The sequence below is a fragment of the Halictus rubicundus genome, chromosome 14, assembly GCF_050948215.1.
Source record: "Halictus rubicundus isolate RS-2024b chromosome 14, iyHalRubi1_principal, whole genome shotgun sequence".
Taxonomy (NCBI): Eukaryota; Metazoa; Arthropoda; class Insecta; order Hymenoptera; family Halictidae; genus Halictus; species Halictus rubicundus.
Window position 1 is genome coordinate 3,811,448 of NC_135162.1, and position 22,393 is coordinate 3,833,840.

At 34.2% G+C, this 22,393-nt stretch overlaps 1 protein-coding gene and 1 long non-coding RNA gene across 5 annotated transcripts in view; both read left to right on the forward strand.

Moving 5' to 3' along the window:
* LOC143360924 (uncharacterized) overlaps positions 1–9,166 on the forward strand; it is a 333,702-nt gene extending 324,536 nt beyond the window's left edge. For 3 of the 4 annotated variants that reach the window (XM_076800123.1, XM_076800125.1, XM_076800124.1), the window contains exons 11-12: positions 9–122; positions 2,828–4,132. In XM_076800123.1, the coding sequence (XP_076656238.1) occupies positions 9–122; positions 2,828–3,032 (319 nt within the window). In that variant the 3' untranslated portion in view covers positions 3,033–4,132. Of the gene's footprint in view, positions 1–8; positions 123–2,827; positions 4,133–7,232 lie in introns of those variants that run through there. The other variant, XR_013083372.1, reaches the window with a different exon arrangement.
* Positions 9,167–19,461: 10,295 nt separating this feature from the next.
* Positions 19,462–21,665, forward strand: LOC143360936 (uncharacterized). The gene is made up of 2 exons (XR_013083380.1): positions 19,462–19,683; positions 19,722–21,665. It is a non-coding gene; the product is annotated as an uncharacterized LOC143360936 (long non-coding RNA).
* Positions 21,666–22,393: the final 728 nt, after the last annotated feature.

Consider the following 22,393-nt stretch of genomic DNA (forward strand, 5'->3'; position numbering starts at 1 on the left):
TGTTTCAGAGATTCTCCGATTGCATCATCATCATCATTTGTTGGTCGACGCTTCGGAGGATGGAGAGCCAGCGGAAGTCATGAATACGCTCCTGTACGACAACCTGCTTCCATGGACGAACGGTAAGAAACTATTTTTATGACGGATTCCGAATATTTCCCGTTAGTAATGCAACCGGGGAAATACAATAAAATTTGAAATACGGACTTCAGTCTGCTCAATATTCACAAACTTCGGCAAAACACACGAATGTCATTCAATTTCTTATTATGTGGGCTATAGAAGGCAAAAATTAAAAAATTGAACGGAAAGCATTACATATGATCACATACAGTCATTCATTCAATGTTTATATCGTTACAATAATTTCATTATCTTCTTTTGTTTTACAGACATAATTTATATGAATACATACAAAACATGATTATGCTTTGTAGAGTGTCCAAAAAATTAGTCGAACCTTTTGAAAAAGTATATTGTCGAGTACAATAAATCAAACGACAATTATATTACAAAATATGCAGTTTTTTCATTCGGAATGAAAAATAAGTTTTTATTACACACTACGAGTAATATGCAATACAAATATTCTAAGAAAGTTGCTAATCATGTTTGCGATATGGGATTTGGAAGATTTGGCTGTAAACTATAAATGACGATAGAGATACGTACAGTTTATATTACACAAACAATTAAAATACAAAATAAATCTAAAATGAAAATATAACTTCGAAATGTCTCATTTGTGTTGAAATTTTTATCCCAACAATTATGTATGGTGAACGTTTCGTTATCCAAATCACACTGTACATATCGATTTCTACTCTTTCATTTAAAAGTACCTTTATCAATAGGTTTCACGATATTGAAGTCAGAAATACAGTAACTAAATCTTTTATGATATAAGAACAAATCCGTGGAGCAGCTTTCATGTGTGCAAAACTTTGCTGTTCGAGCATTTCAATAGAATTTCCTGTCTGCAAATAAAGGGTACTATTATGTGCAACTTTCGCACAATTTCTTATACAACTCTTTTGCAAGTGTAATGATTGAATATTATCCCTTTTTGTAAGGAGTTTCAGTTCGTAAAAGACTGAAAGTTCTTGAATTCATATTTTTCAATACAACTGACTAATGTGTCTGACTATGATCCGTCATTTCTACTTCTACTACGCAAATATAGGAATAGGATATTTCCTGTTTTTGTATCATCTCATTATTTTATAACTATAATACAAAAAATTGCTAGAGAAAAATTGATAAAATATTAAACAATAGTATCATCAATTTCAACTAATTCCAATATTTAATTAATTTATAATATTGATAATGACTCCCTAAGTACTGAGGATCACTGGAGGGGGTATAAGTATTAATTAAAACATTTATTGGAATCAACATGTTCTAATTTTTTAAGAAATATGTGCCAAACAGTTGAATGAGTTCCACATTGACATTATACTAAATACGTATCAAAATGGACGTGTGCCGATTAATTAAGTAACTTGTAAGTAATATTTCAGTTAACGAAAGCATAACAATTTATTCGTTGGTTGTTGGATAGGAAGTGGAAAGTATGTAACGATACCCTTTCCACATAAGCACTGCATAAAATGTATTCAGCCTGAATTTCAACAGTCCAAGGTATTTCCATCGCCTAACATATCCGAGTTCCTTTAAATTCGAGCTGTTCAAAGAATTTTTATACAACTGCTAAATATTCAGTCGACAATATACCTACAACGGTATTCGGGGATACCACCCGCAGTTCATAGTATATGCATGGTAGAGTCGGATCTTGTACGTGCCAGTTTCTAACGCTGACTCATGACACGAAGTACGAGCTGTTTCATAATACAGAGAGCATATTTAAGGGTATGTGCAACCCTGTAAGCCCAATAAAATGGTTAGGGGTGTGCGAGAACCCGAAATATCGGGTCGGGTCGGGAACACGAAATTTTTTCGTGTTCGGGACGGGTACCCGAAAATTTCGAGATTCTTGAAAGTGTCGGGATTCACAAAAGAGTCGGGATTCTCGTATTTATCGGGATTCTCGAAATAATCAGGATTCCCTAAAGAATCGTGATTTTCGAAAATTCCGAGAACCCACTAACCATTTATATTCGTTTTAATGAATACATTCATGATTTTGGATTTTTTTATTGTCGGTGTTTTCGGCAAATTATGTTATCTTACTTTTTACTTATTTAATTAATTATATGGAATAGGAATGTGGCACAAATAAATAATAAGTATAATTATTTATTGTAAATTGAAAGAATGCTGGCCATCACGAATTATTTTCAAGAGTGCCGTATTTTATATTCTCGAAATTTTCGGGGAACCCAATTCCTTCGGGGAATCTCGAAATTTTCGGGAATCCCAATTTTTTCGGGAATCGCGAAATTTTCGGGAAACCCGATTCTTTCGGGAATCTCGAAATTTTCGGGAACCCGACCCGACCCGACCCGACATCTTCCTGACTCGCCCTGATTATCGGGTTCCCGATATTTCGGGTTCTCGCACACCCCTAACTTCTATTTTTGCATATGAAGATACTCTACTAACCCATACTCATGCCCACATGGCGGCGGCCTTACTTGTCAAAAACGCTTAAAATCGCTAAACCTTAAACACGCATAACTTTTGAACTACTGATCTCCTAGGATTGAAATTTGGATTTTCGCCATTTTCTCGCCAAAATCTGCAGGATTACATAAAAAAAAGTTGAAAATTTCTGGATTGCCAAGGTGAAGTTTAACCAATATCCGCAATGAGCGTGGCTAATCGACTAACAATATGACAAGATCTTCGTTCTAATCCGCAGGTATTATCGACCGTCTTGCGTCATCGACGCTCGTCCGCCATGTCATCACCACTCTCATCGGCGAGTCGATCACTCGAAGAGCTGCGACTACGCGAGAAGCACGCCCGAGTCGAGCATCGATGTGCAACATTTCGGTCTGCCCATACTCAGCGTCAGCGAACCAAGTCCGCCGGACGAAAACGACCGCGTGGACGAGTACTTGTAGGACATGCTTGCCGAGGACTTCCTGAAGGAGCTCCTCGTGTGACCCCGCATGATCACTCTACTATACTTCGCGAGAACCGAAACGTCGAGTATACTCCGTTCCAAGGTAAATCCAACGCAGACCTCCCGATCGTGCGGCGAACAAACTGTACGCGAAACTCTTGGACGTACAATGACCAGTTCGAAGAGAAATTTTTCAATTGTATTGTCAAAAACTGCAGCGGAGAATCCCTCCGCCCAAAACGACGCTCTCCACTTTATGGTCGCTTATGTTCCGATCGAACGGTTTTAAACGTGAAATTTCAAGTCAATTTTAAAGACAGTTTTTTTTTTATGTTTGAAGTGGCGTGCGAGCATGTAACATTCTCGATCGTGCATCGATCGAACCAAGGAACCGATCTCGTCGCGAGGCCCTAACGATTTACCGTTGATAATAATCAGATTAGTGCATTCTTTTCCTGCGATCGTCGTCGATACTATTCCATATCGTATGCGCGATCCCAGAGCGAAATTCCTTACTATTAATCGGTAAGAAACAATGCTAAACAGTAACATTTTTACTTCTCATTGTTGTATCTACTTAGCAACGTCGAACGCATAGGGAGAAAGAGAATATTCTTCCGTAATAATCAATCGAACTTGTTTACACCACGACAATTAAAATGACATACAATTCTGTTTGAGATTCTACCTACTTCGAGCCAATAGTTTCGAAGGAATACGCTAACGAAAGTATTGGAAAGCCTTCGATTCATGTGCAGTGTTTACCCGATAAATGTCCAAAGCACGGGTCTGGTTGGGGACAATTATCGGCTAGAAGATACTATTCTCTGATCCACCGCTGAAGGAAGAAAAGGGCATCGAAGCTCGAGGGCCTTAGTCACCGAGAAGTGTAAACATAATAAGGATCGGCTATGTCCGTGTAAGACCACTTCTAATCCAATAAAAAAACTTCTTTATTTCGTTATTTTTTTATTTTATTACATAAGTAAATGTTATCGGAATTATGTCATATTTGATATCATTTTCATTTAAAAAATGCCACGAATATGTTGGTGAAAGGATCATTAAAAAATAATGAAAAATAAAGAAGTTTTTTTGTTGGATTGGTAGTAGTCTTCTGGTTAGTAGTCTTCTATACCCCGCGGTAGTAGGGATAATTCTGGGACAATTACAGGCTAGACATTTGGGACATTTATCGAGTGGAGACTCTATTCGGTGCTTGAAAGAATTTAGTTACATTATAAACGTGACAAGTGTTTTTATTGCCGAAAGACTTTCTTATGTGTAGAATATAAAGCCTCACGAATCATTTCGAAATAATATCCGAATACAATAAATCTTCGTACGCCATAAAAGTATTTTAACCACTGCAATTTTCTAGTCAGTCTATTACAGTAGTAAATAGAAAATCTAAATAGTATTTTCGAAAACTAAGTAGTGAATTAGGAAATTAAAGTTTAATGGTAATTCTTAATTATTATAGGATTAATTCTGAGAATGAAAAGAAATGACAATTTCTTTGAAAAATGACAATTTCTCAATATTGTTAAATTAAATGTATCGATTTATATTGTTTTTATTAGGTACTTAAGGTCAATCTCATATTTTTCATAGTTAAACAGTCGATTTCTAATACAGGTTTCGTTTCAAAGTATTACGAGAAACGAATCGTTCATATAATGCAACAGACATGATAACAACGCTATTCGATTAACCTGTACACGTTAATAAAAATATTTTCTTAATGAGAATAGAATTACAAGATAAAATAATATATTTCTATTTCTGACGTTACAGCATCAACATGCAATTATTATGTTATATAAATGATAGCTGAAAGCAATCTAAAATTATCAATGTTTACAAAAATTAATTTTAAACAATAGATCTTAGACTCCTACAGTTGTTTCCCAATGTTGAAAATTAAATCTAGTTGAACATTTCTGAATATAAGTCGATCACAGTTTGAACGAATTCTTTACAAGATTCTATAAATTCTAATCGAACGATAAATTAATGTACAGATATGATATTTTGACAGTTTTGTTAAACAATCTATCAATATATATATTACTTCTTACAAATAAAGAAAATTCTAATTAATATTTAAAGACATTTTATTTCATCGACACAACTACACTCGGTAATTTTACGATTTCGTAGTAGACGTTATATTGGGTTGTCCGGAATGTTCGTGCCGATTTTTAAGGGAAACTCAAACGCAGTACATTTAAATTTCGATATAGATTTATTGAATTATTATGAGTGCCATTTTGTTCCATAATCTTTCTCCATCTTCCACGCAAGTTGTGTTTGTTTTTCGGCGAAAAACTTTTAAATATGATTTTTTATGTCAACGAAAGAGTTAAAGTTTTTGTCATTATGGGAATTTTGTATTGACCTAAAGAGATGAAAATCTGAGGGTGTAATGTCTGGCTAATAGGGTGGATGGGGTAGCACATATTTAAGAGCGTATAAAACTAAAAAAAATTCTATCCTAATCAAATTTTTTTCTAAAAATGCCTGAAAGAACACCTTTTTAGACTATGTACACATACCATTTGTTTTCAATCATTCTGACATATTCAGACCTATCCTAACGCCTCCTACAGAAAAACGGCACGAACTTTTCGGACAACCCAATAAATGAGCTCTGAGAATCATCGATTTCCTCTATAAATTTTCGTTTAAGTTTTGTCTGTGGAATACTGCTATCAATCGTTTAATAAGAGTTTCAAGTCACCCTATATAATTTACATATTAAAAAATGTCTCACTTTAGTACTTTACCGAAACCAAATTTTAGTCTCCACATTTAAAGATAGGTTTCTAGATAAAAAGTAATCAATAGAGAAAAGTAATAAAGTATGAAAACTTGATTATTTAAAAAATACTCTTTACTCGTACGAATGTTTTGAGTGTGTCAATGCAGCAAATTTTTCGTTAAATTTACGTAAATCCTAAATCTGCTGTATTATTAAACATGATTTTCAAATCGATAATGTAACTATTTCTTTTTGGAGCATTCGACGTTTTATTCGGAGGCATTTTAATATTTTTACAAGCCAGTGCGCACTGTACATACAATAAGCTCAAGAATGATCCATAATGTTGCTTCAGTCGATTATGGCTTCCTCTTTTTAATCTAATCCCCGGTCAAGTGCAGTGATAACTAGACTGCGGATCTTCGTGCAAAATAAAAATTGTCTGCATCGATTACAAGAAAGGGGAGTTATATCAAAAATTTCTTTCCTTCACAGTTTTAAATAATATAAATAATTTTTAATTAAAGTAATTCACCAATTATATTCAATTTATTTGATGTTTCTTCTGTTTTGTGTCCCGCCTATTATTTGTGATATAAATGGGTGACATCCGCAGTCTAATGATGACTGTAAAGGCATGTCAAATTGGTATGTGTATACATATGAACAACACTTTCATTGCCGCTTAATTACAATAGAATCTCGTGATTCAGCTCGTATAGAATATCTTCTTTTTATATGTGTTAAATGTTTACTTCTTCATAAAAAATATCTTATGAACAAGTAAAATATAAAAAACGAATATGTAGAACTTTCGAGGATGATAATAATATCGAGAAATAACAAAATATTTTATTTTTATTCTGTCTACATAAACATTTATACTCTTTACACAAAGTGCATAAGTGCTGGGCTAAACTTTAACTTAGGGGACCACAAATTTTTGGACTTTTTTTATATAATTCCGTGGATTTTAACGAGAAAATGCCAAGAATCCAAATTTTAACGTTAGGAATTCACTGGTTCAAAAGTTATGCGTGTTTAAAGTTGGCCGGTTTAAAGCGTTTTTGACAGGTAAGAGCGCTGTTATATTGGTATGTACTCAGACATAATGTGGGGGTGGTCGTCTACGCTTGCAAATCTACATCACGGCATGCTTGTGGTGCCATCTAGCGGCTCCGGTCATTAGAAAAACGTTTGAAATTTAAACACGCATGATTTTTGAACCAATAAATTCCTAACATTAAAACTTGCAATTTTGGCATTTTCTCATCAAAATCTACAGGATTATATTTTAAAAAGTCCAAAATTTGTGGTCCCCTAAGTTAAAGTTTAACCAAGTGCTTTCTTATTATTGCATAAAAATACGTACATTAATACTACTTATTATGTTTTCACGCAATTGATACATTTACGGTGAATTGACTGTTACAGAAGAGATTCCATTTTTCTTGCGAAACGATTCCGACCAGCATTTCATATTCTTAAAAAAAAACAAAAAAAATTCTGTAAAGAGAGCAAAATGCCGAAAAGGAGAAGCCATATTTCTGCCAAATGGCACACGCGAACCCGCGTTGGACCCGAGTATGCTCGTTACTGATCGAAAACATAATGAACAACGCGGTACGATCGAATTCATCGCATATTGTCAATTGCACAGATAATTAGTATACAATGCTCCAGTCTAACGAGAGCTCTCCAAACTTTTCCCCACCCTGTGCAACTCCGAAGGTTGATTCGTACGTTTAATCGATGTTCATTCAAAGTTATACTGTTCTACGACGTAATGGATGTTTTTGTGTGAATACATAAGGATTGTATATGTCGCCGTACGATGTTCTGTGTCTCCCCCCTTTTTTCCTGTTCAATCTTCCGTATTTCATTGTTCACTGACAACCAATGTGAAATTCGACTACAATGCAACTCACTAGAATACTGTAATTTACAGGCGTCATTCGTGCGAGCCTTCAATAAAACGTAATCGATTTTAGGTGTCATATTGTACGAAATCATTCGAATCAATCATCTTATGCTAGACAAAGACGTTTAACATATCCGAATATTTTGTATAATTGAAAGAAGGGAATGTGAACTTTACACAATTTCATGTATCGGATGATCTATAGTATACAACAGGGTTGGGCACTATTCGAATTGTTCCGAATAAATATTTATCTAAAATAAAATTTAGTAATATTAATTTAATCTTAATATAATAATATTAACGATATTATTACAATATTACATTTTATTTATTATTATTTATATCAATTATTTTATTTAATTTATCTAATTATTCGAACAAATTCTTATTAGTAGAATATTTTATTCGGAGAATCATTGTTCATTATATGTGTAACAAGTTATTCTCTCTATTTAATCGAATAATAACTCATCATTATTTACTCAGATATTTCATTCGAATATCGATTGCAAAATTTAGAAAATAATTTTTATTTTGCATAAAAATCCGCTAATCGTTGCGAAGAAACCTAAGAATGGAAAACATGTCGAATGTCCCACCATTTTATCCTACCAAGATCAGATAATGCTTAGATTTTTTCCTTCAAAATCCCCCTTGTATACCGTATAAACTTGAAATTTAATATGTTCACTTTAGAGGACACACCCAACATACAGGATGTGTAAAATCTACGTTTGCTTCTTTAAATTATAGGAAATATTTAAACATACAGAGTTCTATCATTTTGCATCATGTTGCATCAACTTTTGGAATTATTTTCCCCTAAATGATTCAAGTGACGTATATCACGTAACTTACTGGACTGCAGATTTTTATGTATTAATAACTTGCCGAGAACTTGAACACCAAACGGAATATCATTATCTTCCACATTGAAACCAATATTCATTTTTACGAAAATAATCTCATATAACTTGTTGAACTATTAATGCAGAAAATTAAATTCTACTTTAATTGATTTATGCACTTTCCGTTCATGGAAATCAAGTTTCGCAAAAAATTTGCAGTTTATTATGAAAGTGCTGCAATCGTGTATCGTACTGACAGCCAGTGTCGCCAGATGAGGGGAGGGAGCACAAATCAAGAGAAAAAGTTACCCTCTCTCTGCCTGTACCGGAGTAAGCACGACAGAGACGAAACGCGTCACGTGACCAGGCCATGGCGGACGTGTGAGTGTATAGTACGGTAGAAGGGGAAATTAGAGTGGGGGAACAAGTCTTGATCTGGCGACTCTGCTGACAGCACCGTTTTGAAACAACTAAAATGAGTGTGAAGCGCGAACTGGTATGTCAGAGACACAGATATTTTGATAGTACACGAATACTACGAGTATAGTGAGATCGTGTTGCACGTCCACAGCGGAAAAGTTCCATATACACGCCGTATTCAAGACAAAATTGCGGAAGGGGCTCCGCCCGTGAACAACGCTGACAATGAGTAAATGTACATACGGATGGGAGAGGAATATTACCAAAGAATATATTTTTCAGTTTATTCAAAGAACTATATGAAAATAGAAGTCGCAAAAAGTACACTTCATTCTCTGAAATTTAATATTGATAAAACGGAATATATGCGTGTATTTGACAAAGTCGTTTTACAAAATGTTTAAGAACCGATTCTTCTGCAGGTTAACTGACAGTCAAATATTACAATGAAATTCGTCACATACAGAGTGAGTCAGTGAGAACTAACATCTAAGATAACTCGGTACATATTGGTTGTATCACATTGGAAACATCGAATAAAACACTTTGATTTTTTATCGCATTTGTTCCTGAGATATCAAGGTGACCTTGAGCTTTTTCAAAGTCAATTTACCTTTTTTTTTTAAACCAAGTTGTTACCGGTGGTACAGTGTCCTACAACATGACTATGAGTTGACCTTGAAAAAAACTCAAGGTCACCTTGATATCTCCGAAAAATGGGATACAAAAAAATCATTATTCATTACAAAGTTTTTCATGCAACCGAGTTATTTTAAACAACGGTTCTTGCTGACTCACGCTATATAATAATATACGGAGTGTGACCGGACGGGTTTTATAGGAAATATAAAGCTAAGTCGAAAAAAAGGAATAACATTTTTTCGATTGACGCCTGGTTTTCGAGAAAATCGAGTTTAAAGATCCTGTCGGTTTCGCGTACTTTAGTATATGCAGGAAGTAGAATTAGTTGGCTATGGTCAGACGCGTCAGACGATTCCTGGCTAATAACATGCGTATTTGCTGCATTTTCAAAATCGGTTTTCTCGAAAACGAGGCGTCGAACGAAAAAATTCTTATTCGCTTTTTCCGGCTTATTTTTACATGTAGAATCATCCCCTGCCCGGTTGTACCACCCGACCGGCCACACCCTGTATACTAAATAATAAACACAAAATATCGGACAAAGTAATTTGTGTATTTACGATCAGTAACGTCGCTTTCAACTATGATACTATGAGTAATTCAATGATGCGATCAGCTATACAAAAAAGAAATTCGAAACGATATGTTAATTCTACTTGTCCCCTGCAAAATATGACATTTCATATTTGCAGTTGTAATAGTTTAAGAAAACTGTTATTATCAGTGCTCAAACACAAGAATCGACCAAAGTCAATATTACACATCCTGTTGCACGACATGGTAATGACTTCGAATAAATTCTTGTGCGAATCGTTTGTCCTTCCGTTAAATGAATTTGTAAGCAACGACTCAACGAAAGTACGTTTCACGAGCGTAAATTTTAAGTGAACATGCAAGTACCGAAATCATTTTCACCGAGTGCCGATAGCTGCTAAACATTCTCGGTTTTTGTTCGGTTCAACAAATGAATCTGAAACATTTGTTGGCGAACAATCACACGCATATTATTAACCGAAACAATTCGTCGAGATGTTTATCAAATTGGATCGATATCGTTATAAATTGCAAACATTCGCGATTGTATGTGCATGCGTTAATTATAATAGTTTCACCTGGTGCATATTTTAATTATTATGTAAACCCTTGTAATAAGCATATATTGTGATATCGATAGGTAAATTATCAATGTTTCGGTTCAACTTCTCGCCGAATTTAATGTTCGGACTTCTTCATTTTCGATTCCGAGAGCGAAGAGAAAAATCGGAAATTCGCGAGACCATTATCATTTTGTCGGGACTCATTATTACGTGGGAACAATAGATTGTGAAATATGTGCGACAGATTCAAGTGCTTGCCCCAAGTTGTCTTGAACATCGAATATCGAGAGGTTGTCAACTAGCTCTGTAATCGGATTTGATTTGCGCATTTTATTATAAGCCGTTTATCACGTAACACGTTTCTGGACCAACCAGTGTGAAAAACCAGGGGCCACAACTTCATCGTCCCAATATTGAATTTTTACTATATCAGTATGTTTGTATAATAAATATGCACATGTTATTTATGATATGATTTACAGGGTGCCCTGGACGTACGTTGAAATATTTTTAGGCGTCGTAGTTGAGCTTAACTAACAAAATTCTTGTAACATTCTTTTTTATCTATTTCAAAGCATCAATGATCGATTTTGTAGTATCAGTAGCCTGATCGTTTCAATTACCACACAGGTCTTGTAAACGCATTGAATCAACCAAGTTACGTCAACATTTATGAAGTGGATGGAAATGTTCCATTGTATACATTGATTTTGCAATCGGTGGGATGAAATTACAATATGATTTTCGAACGACAAATGCATTCAAGAGAGATGGTTCAGATAGTTCAGTTTCAGCTATTCGAAGAAGTAATGACTGTCTTTGAAACATCCCGATCAAGTTTATTATTAGGTATTATCTAAACCGATATTCCATTATTCCATTTTTTCCACTCAATATTGACAGAATTATCTCCATCATTTCCTGAAATCTCTTTTCCCTACCACTTTTAATGGTTTATATTCACTTTGGTTAAACTTCAACTTAGGGGACCACAAATTTTTAACTTTTTTAAATACAATCCCGTAGATTTTGACGAGAAAATGCCAAAAATTCAAGTTTTAACGTTAGGAGTTTACTGGTTCAAAAGTTATGTGTGCTTAACGTTGAGTGATTTCAAGCATTTTTGTCAGGTAATATTTAAATCGTGCAAATTTAAATATTTTAACAACGTAATACTGGGATACTAATTTTGTTTGGGGAAAGCTCTCTTATCATCCCCTAAAATATTTCAACTTTACACTTGGGACTCGCTGTAAATGTTCATGCATATATTACATCAGAATGGATCATCAAGAACAGACCACATTAATACCTTTCATTCAGTTTATGTTATTAAAAGTGTTTGTTACTAGAATTATACTAGAACATTACCAATATTACAATTAGACTATGGATTTTATGCAATTTATGACAAAAGTTAATAGGTGGAATATAAAATAGTAAAAGGATTTGAAGGAAATAGAAATACATTTAAATTACTCTCAACCTATTAAAATTATTAAAAAGAAACACGAACTATTTAAAACCAAAATGTTGCAAATGAGGTAGAACATTTTTATTCTTTACAAAAATCCACAGTCCACTTATAACAATTGGAAGTCAGAATGAATGCAACGACTATAAATACATTGATATTCTCCTCTAATAACACTGTCCAACAAAATTAAACTTTTTTCGAGTTTTGCAATACCTGTTGGGTGATTCTTATACACTTTGTCATCCTAAAACCGAATCTGAAAGTAGAATTGCTCTATCACGCAACGTTTTCGAAAAATTTTGGTTTTTGTAAAAATGCCCGATTTTGATACGAAACGACGTGTTACGCAAAAACTAAACACGCGAGAAAGTTCAAATTTGAGTCAAGAGATAGAGGGGACTCTCCTCTACATATTCATATAGTCAATTATATTTTTATGTACTTCCTAATAGTTGTAAATGGTTGTTAAAATTTGAAAATGTGCCGACGCGGGTACTTTGTACGCTCTATTTTTGTATTTATGTGAAAAATCCTTTATCTAGCAGGAATTTACTATACAGGAATGCATTCTACAGACATTTCTGGTAAAGAAACCATTCACGAAAAGTATTTGGTTCCCTTAATGTACGAGAAGGATCAGAAAATGTTAATTGACAGCGTGTGCGCGACGCGTTCGCGCCAGACGGCCATTGCAGCCTTTTCGCGACTCGCCAGGGCCGTCGCTATGCGTAGTCGACGTTGGTACCACTCATGTATGTCTTTGCTTACTATTTACATACATTTTTTTTGTCTTTTTGGGTGCCAATCATTACAAAAGATTATAAAAATACGAGTTATATTCACATTTCATTGTGGAAATGCTTAATAAAGAAAATTGACCGCAGCAATGCGGTGACTGGAAAATTTTATTTTCAGTAATTGTTGTCTTATCTTTATAATTGTAATACCAATGGACATTCAAGATTCTTCCGATTAAAATAAGTCCAAACACTATGTAAATGGGACTATTTTTATCGATTTTATTGATCGAAGTACATAATTAAGACATAGATCGCTCTATATTAAATCGATAAAATCTCGCGGAAGTGTATAAATCAGCCGGACTGTTTTTGTTATATTCATGACGAAATTATTTTAAAATCAAAACAAGGAATACAATTCCAGCATTAATCTTTCATCAAGATATTTCAACAGTGGAAAAACGTTACAAAGGAAAAGACTTATGTGCGGATGCTTGCTGATTACTGCTGGACACTTATTATTGAAAATCGGGATACCAAGAACAAACGTCAAGCAAGGCGGAAACATTTTAAATTTGTTTACATCAGAAATAGGTAAGTTTTTGTGTTCAATTTTCTTTATTAAGCATTTCCACAATGAAATGTGAATATAACTCGTATTTTTATAATCTTTTGTAATGATTGGCACCCAAAAAGACAAAAAAAAATGTATTTAATTAAGCATAGTAAGCAAAGACATACTTAAGTGGTACCAGCGTCGACTACGCATAGCGACGGCCCTGGCGAGTCGCGAAAAGGCTGCAATGGCCGTCTGGCGCGAACGCGTCGCGCACACGCTGTCAATTAACATTTTCTGATCCTTCTCGTACATTAAGGGAACCAAATACTTTTCGTGAATGGTTTCTTTACCAGAAATGTCTGTAGAATGCATTCCTGTATAGTAAATTCCTGCTAGATAAAGGATTTTTCACATAAATACAAAAATAGAGCGTACAAAGTACCCGCGTCGGCACATTTTCAAACTTTAACAACCATTTACAACTATTAGGAATTACATAAAAATATAATTGACTATATGAATATGTATAGGAGAGTCCCCTCTATCTCTTGACTCAAATTTGAACTTTCTCGCGTGTTTAGTTTTTGCGTAACACGTCGTTTCGTATCAAAATCGGGCATTTTTACAAAAACCAAAATTTTTCGAAAACGTTGCGTGATGGAGCAATTCTACTTTCAGATTCGGTTTTAGGATGACAAAGTATATAAGAAGCACCCAACAGGTATCGCAAAATTTTTTTGGTGTTGGACAGTGTAATCAATAAATGTTCGAAATATTTGTAAAAAATACTACTCACAATGATGTCGCATCCAAAAATCTAATCAGGTAAAGAAATAGTTGCATGACGTAATATGTCCCTTTTAAACTGCTCAGTTTTTAATAACACATTTTCTTAATAATATAAACTCAATGTAAAATGTTAAGGTAGTCTGTTTTCAGTGGAACTCACTATACATGTATGTACTGAAAGTTAGACTTTATTTTAAACTATTCTTTAATTACCTATTATGAAAATAGGCTTTTTCAGTAGTGTTTCAATAATGTTCCAAGTTTTTATTAAACAACATTTCCACAAATCTTGTTTATAGGAAAATTTTCAGTGATAGTGATTCTTTCATTTCATTTGATAAGGAACGATACGGATACACTCAAATTTCGGGGACCAAATAAATATAAAAGAACAGCTGGAAATGAACAGTAGCTTCATCGCTAAATATTTTTGAACCACTCTAGACAAATCACCTCTAATATTTTGCTTGATAAGTTATTATGCAAACAACGGAGGCTCAATGTCGGCTTGATAAAATGAATTAATCTTTTAATTATCATTTTTACTTATACACTATCGTTGCCATAATTTTGCCTAGACAATAAATGTTATCAATTCAGCTTAAAGATGCTTGTAAGTATGTTAGAACGTCGAAAATATCTATGACATAGGCTAAAGGATCCAATTATTGTAGGGGTACCAATTACTGAGCCTATATTAATTATACTTACTTTTAAAGCATAATTAATATTTAAAAAGAGATATTTTTTTCATTCAAATTAGTTACTATCAGTCATATATCTCTTTTTTAATATTCATTATGCTTTAAAAATAAGTATAATTAGTATAGGCACAGTAATTGTCCAGTCAGCCAAACCAGGCAATGGCAACATCTGCTAGGACATGCAGCCAGTAAGTTTGCGGTTACCGATTGAATCATACGGTTGGTACAGCGCCCCCACACCATTAAATATCTGTTACAGCATCTAGCGACGATTTTAATAAGTGCAACTCCTGCCATTTCAATTGCAACGATAGAGGGCACGCACTAAAAGCGACTATTTTTCACCACTTTAAAGAAAAAAACAGAAATGTATTTAAATTATAATTAATGTATTATAATGTATTATTATTAAAATAGTCGCTTTTGCTCCTCTTTAAACCTAGAACTCGTTTAAATGTATAATTCTATATACGTGCCCTCTATCGTAGAAATTGAAAGCGTAGAAATTGCAGATTGACTAGCGAGTCACTAAAATCGTCGCTAGATGGTGGCATCTGATAAAAATCTGCTGCCAGCAGGCTCTGCTTCCAATATTGCGCTAACTTGCGGAAACAGATGGGTAGACCAACCGCGGTCCTATTGTTCAATCGTTCGTCCGATTTACCGGAATTTTGCTTACTCGGTGGTACCCCCACAGTAATTGGGTTCCTTACCCACAGTGTATGGCATAAATTGCTCGGCCGTAAGTATATTTAAACGAAACTATCTCAATCTCTGTAATTGAAGAATCGAGACCGCTGATCTCGAAACATTCATGCCTTACCCTGCACATTGCATTGCATCGATAAAAACGTCCGATTAAACGAGAAGTTGCTTCCTCGAATATTGTAAGTGTGATTCAAGTTGCAAAATCGTGCAGATTTTTTGCAAGTTCGTGTTGGTCGTAGTACATTTTCGGAACGACAACGCGAGATCGTAATACAGGATTATGCACTTAATACGGGATCCGATGCGTGCGAGCCACATGCACAAATGTCAACAACGTGACGCATTGTATGTGCTGCATATTTTGTATAGACGGCATTCATCGGGCACAAGATGTTTCAGACTCCCCTAGAGGCAAGGTTCGTCGCTAAAAGTGGAAATATTTAATTAACCCTTCAGGGATGACGTCAAAAATAGTCGTATGGAAAATTCTAGTATTCGCCTATTTTTGCTCTACAGTTTAAATCAACAAATTATGTTTGATTTATGTCACATTTTAAAGTACGTCTCACAACACCAATAGGAAGAAATAATACGAGAGTTTACGATACGTGAAGATAGTAAATTGGTGAATTTTTACTCTAATGAGGATTAAAATGTATTAATAGACTACGGATTGACTTAACTTTACTTCAGGAAACCAAAAATTTTTAACTTCTTTTTATGTTATCCTGTAGATTTTGGCGAGAAAAAGCCGAAAATCCAAGTTTTACTCCGAGGGGATCATGGAGAACACGGCGGCGACCTTATCTGTCAAAAACGCTTGAAATCGGCCAACATTAAACACGCATAACTTTTGAATCAGTGAATTACTAACGTTGAAACTTGGCATTTTCTTTTCAAAATCTACAAGATTATATAAAAAAGTGAAAAATGTCTGGCTTGCCAAAGTGAAGTTTAATCAATAACCGCAAGGTTACTATTTCAAACTATTATGGTTAGCGGATTTTATCGTTTTTTGATTTTATCCTTTAAGGTACGTGCAATTTGCATATTGAGTGAAATAGGAGAAGATAAAAGAATTTAAGAGCTTCAACGTCTCATCAGACATATTAAAGGAAAAAAGCAATTTCTGATTGGACGATGTTTTTGGTGATAATAAAAATTCTAAATTCATCGACAAGATAAAAAAGTGGTCGAAAATGCACAAGAGCTTGCGGAGCGAAACGAAATGTTTCGAAATCGTGATTATATGCGCTATAAATCAGATAGCAACGTGGACTGGGTTACTACCGGAAAATTGTACGGAAAGCTCGACAACGTAACTTGTCTCTGGAACTCGACGAGTACGAGAAAAATGGCGTTGCATGAATACAGTAATACGCGTCGCGGTGCAGCTGGGAAGCGTTTGTTCTCGCAGACACGTTTCCCGAGTTAAGTGGATACCCCAGTACCGTATTTACAAGCATTCGCGAAAACGTTTACGTTGAAATATTTCGCACGAAAAGCAACTGATTTCTAACCTCTTGTACAAGCTGCAAGCGCGTACAAGTGCGTTTTTATCGAGATTTCGCGAGATTTTCATCGTAAATTGTATCATATGAATCGATAAATTTATTTCATAACTTCGTACGACAGCATCTCTGTAATTGAATTCGTCATAAATTAAAGAATCTCGAATGGGTCGTTTTGACCCCTTTTCTAGTGATAAGAGACTTAGTTTATGCACATGCATCGTAAAGTGGAAATAGGGGAAGATGCAAATATAACCATAAATTTCTGAATTGTTAAAATCACTGAAAATATTTTATTAACGAACAATGTATGATATTGTAATTAATAATTTGTTATAGACCAATAGGGTACGATAAGATAAGATAACAAGTACGGTGGTTACTATTTAATAACCCTCGAAAATGCGAGATATAACACCAGAAAGGGTAATTAGAAGCAACAATTCGAACGCAAACAAAAATTAGTCACACAATTCTGGATAGAACAGACGTGCGTATTAAATTAATTTGTAATACAGTGAATTCTCGATATATGTCAACAACGCGGGTCTTGTCAGGGACGTGTATCGTCCAGGAGACACTACTTTGATCCACGTCGAACGTAGAAAAGGACAGCGAACCTCCGTCGCCGAGGAGTGTAAACATACCTGTCCTACACAATGCATGTCAAAAACACGGGTCTGGCAGCGACAAATCCCGTCTAGAAGATTGTACTATCCTTTAGCAAATATCATCGGAATTATATCATACTTGGTATCATTTTGATTAGAAAAGTGCCATAAATATGTTGGTGAAAGTCCCACAAAAAAATAATGAAAAATAAAGAAATTTTGTTATCGGATTAGTAGTGGTCTCCTGCTCTCACACTTATGTATATTCGACCAGTATTATGTTCACACTCCTCGGCGTCCGAGGCCTCTCGAGCTTCGTGGTCCTCACGGGGTATACACCCCCCCCCCCCCCAAGGTAGTGGGAATAATTCCGCGACGTTAATCTGCCAGGTGTTTGCGACATATATAGAGAAATCACTGTTCATCTTACTTCCACTTCACGTTCAGAATCGTCATTTCAATTCTATATTAGACAGATTTCTTATTGAAACACTCGCACTCCCTTGAGGTCACGGATTTTCGGAAAGACTCTCTGAATTGCTCGATTGCAAGTCTACCTACGAATACTGTCGCACGTATTAATCGGACCTAAGTATATGACTAGCACATGGCGTACGTATCTATAGAAAACACATAGTAGTATCTACGAATGAAAATCGATAATGTAACCTTAGCTTTTACGATCACTACGATTCTCGTGCATTCTCATTGATGTGGCCGCGAGTCTCGATACTCGTGTACGTTCCTTCTCGAACATTTGTATAAATATTCATGATCAACGCGTTACGACACTATTAAATCGGACCGCGAACAATCTCTTCAACGTTATTGTATCTTGTATCATAACGAAAACAGGAGACAGTTCGTTCGCTAGTTTAATTGTCTGCTTGACGGAGAATTTGTGCGCATACGATTCTAATCGTACACCATTGCAACAACCTATTATTGTCAAATACCTGATTCTTAAATGTCTCTTGAATTATACAACCGCCAAGAATAAAAGTATGCGAACCAACAACTAAAAATGTTAAATACATGTATGCAGGGTGTACCAAAATTATGTGTAAAGACTATCACTGTACAGGATGATTCAGCCAAATGTGCCACCCAAATGATATGTAAACTATTTGGCACGTGAAAATATGGTTGAAACGAAAGTTGTATGGTTGCAAGAGTAGTAGAGTATAATGTAATAATTAGTTTTTGTCTGTTTTGCTTTTTTCTATCGAGATATAAAAGTTACCTTGAATTTCTTTAGTTTCTTTTCGCTTGCACTTATCGATGGATTATTCAAATGTATTAATCGCAATGGAGAACATTTCGACCACTACTTGCATTAAAAATCATTCATAGAGAATATTTAGTTAGCATTATGTCATTTATTTATAGTTTTTCATCCCATGTACCTTTATAGTTTTTTATTTGGAGTTCAATTCAATTACAACAAAAAATGATCTCAAAGTGACTTTTATATTTCGATAAAAAAGCACAATAGAAAAAAAATAATTATTAAATTGTATGTTACTCTTGATTGTATGCAACTTTCGTTTCAACAATATTTTCATGTATCCAATACTTTACATGTAATTACATGTGATTATATACATACGTGGCACACTTACCCTGTATATTAATGTACACATAACAGTACATCCTTGCGTATTTTCTTATAGATGTTCTGCGATCATAAACAAACAGGGCTTCAATGAAAACTAGGGTGAGGGTTCCAATTACTGTGGGGGTGCCAATTACTGTGCCTATATTAATATACTTATTTCTAAAGTATAATGAATATTAAAAAAGACATATATAACATTAACTGATTTTAATGAAAAAATTTATTATCTCTTTTTTAGTATTCATTATGCTTTAAAATAAGAATAATTAATATAGGCACAGTAATTAGCACCCACACAGTAATTAGATCTTTGACTCAACTATAAGGTCCTACGAAATTAAATAACATATCACGCTTGTGTCTTCAAAAAAGATGTGTGATACAGTGTATCTCGTAACAATTTATCATAACAAAGTGAAAATCAGAAGACAACTTGAATTTGGAGAACACTCGGAAGTATAATAAAATATATTTTTTAAATAGTTATTTAAAAACTGTCGAGCAGATAATTAAGCAACATGTATAAAATTTCCGAAGCAGCGTCTAACGGTCAACGAAGACTTATACATATACGTATGTATGTACGTATGTATGTATGTTTGTATGTATGTATGCATGTATGTATGTATGCATGTATGTATGTATGTATGTAACTACAAGTACTCCCTATACTCGTTCGTAAAGCGTAGTAAACAATTTGATCAATAGGGTAATATGCGATAATGTTATTCTCATTCTGAAGTGTACAGACATGTCAAATCTCTGCGAAAGAACGCTTAAAAATGAGTTGTACTGTTATTAATCAGTAACATAAGACTCATGCTGTAATCCGTTTACGGGTGATCCGAGAATGTCTTTTTAATTAGTTGCTTTACTTATGCGTGGCAACAACGAATCGGCAACAGGCAACGATGTATCGTATCTCGTTTTCATACCGAACCAAACACGACCAAAGTTGTTCTTTTAAATGATTATCGTCGATTGTCAAATAGCGATATTATGTTGGACATCGTTCGAAATTATGCAATACTTTTTAAACAGTATAGAGTGGTCGGGAAATTGTTGGTACAACCGAAAAGGGGATGATTCTGAATTTGTTCATATGTGGCTTTGTTTTCGAGAAAATCGAGTTTGTGCATAACCTACTGATTGTATTGGGTTGGAACGAAAGTTCGTAGCGTGTTGACATCAAAATTCAAAGATAAAATTAATATATTTATTCTATTTATTAAGGAAAAAGTTTCTTCAAATGATCTTAGGAATCATCTCTTTCAAGGAAGTACAAAATTTTTGGAACACCCTGTATATCATTTGTTTAATGCAAACCCACTGTTACCCACTGAAAAATGAATTTTATTTATTATTAAAATCAAGTTCCTGACATAAATAAAGAATGGTAAACATGCTTCATAACAAAATTATCTGCAGTAGAAGAAGATACCGAGCAATCACACTTATCTAGAGCATTTATTAGTAAATGATTGGTGCGCTTTATACCATTCTTTCATTGCAGCAGTTGGCATGCTACCTAGCGAAAAATGTCCAAACTTTATACAACGAAAATATATACTGTAAACTCTATAAATAAAGGTTAATATCGAGACAATTGTAATTAATCAGCAATGATTCATAAGTTAAAAATAGATGGCAGCATGAGACTTGTAACCAGATTAAGATAAATTTAATTACTCGCAGTCTTTAATAATCATAGCTTTAACGAAGAGACCAAATATAGTTTATATTCTCTGAGAATGAAACAGTCTTAAGGAAGATGGAATTATGTAATTTTTTGCAAGAAATAATACCACAGGCGTGTTTCAGTGCGATCGTAGTATTTTTCTATATAAAAATGTATATTTGATGATCACGAGGCAGATCAGTGCTGTATTATACAATCGTTTGATCCACGATGCTCGTAATAAGTTATGTCTATATTTATTAACCGAAAATTCGCGTAGAAAATTAACGAGAAAAAAAGTATATAATAATGTTGCAGGATATCAAATACTTATCAAAATACATGTTTCAATAAATGAAATGTGTATCAAAACATTGCCTAACATTGAACAAATTAGCGTTTCTTTGTTTGACTCGATGAAATGCGAACAAATGTTAAGTTCTCTACAGTTTCGTCGTTCCTCTGAGGTGTCAATAAATGTAGTTTGTTAGTCATTTTTCAATAAAATTATGTTTCTGAACTGACATTTCTTACCTAGTAACCAACCGATATTTTTATTAAACAAGTCAGTGTCGCCAACCAAAGCATGGTAACAATATCATTTCAAGCCAATATAAATATTTACAATTGTAGATAGTATAGGAAATTATGTAAAGATGTTTGAAAATTATAGTTCTCTACTGTAATTTCTTACCTAGTATCCATCTGATATTTTTATTGATCATATCAGTGTCGCCAAATAAAACATAATATCTACAATTGTAGATAGTATAGTAGAAATATATGTGGACACAGGAAGTACAATAAAAAGATTACTGAAAGACGATTAATTAGAAAAATAATGTAACTTTCCTCCCTAAAGAACGTTTTTTGCTAAATATAACATAAATATATTTTATTTTACTTACGCGCTTTATAATAATAACATTTCTTACTATGAGAATGCTATAGAAAACTATTTCTCGTAGATCTCTAGTCTACGAGAATATTAGTGCAATTTAATTTATGAAAAAAGTTATATTTATGTAATACCCCGGTCAGCCAAACCAGGCAATGGCAGAAAATCAGCAAAGTCTGCTACGAAACGCAGGCAGTAGATTTGCAGCGGACGGTTGGTACAGCGCCCTCTACACCAAATATCTGTTACACCATCTAGCGACCATTTTAGTAACTGCAATTCCTGCCATTTCAATTATTACGATAGAGGGCGCGCATATACAATAATACATTTAAATGTTTAAAGAGCACTAAAAGCGACTACTTTTTATT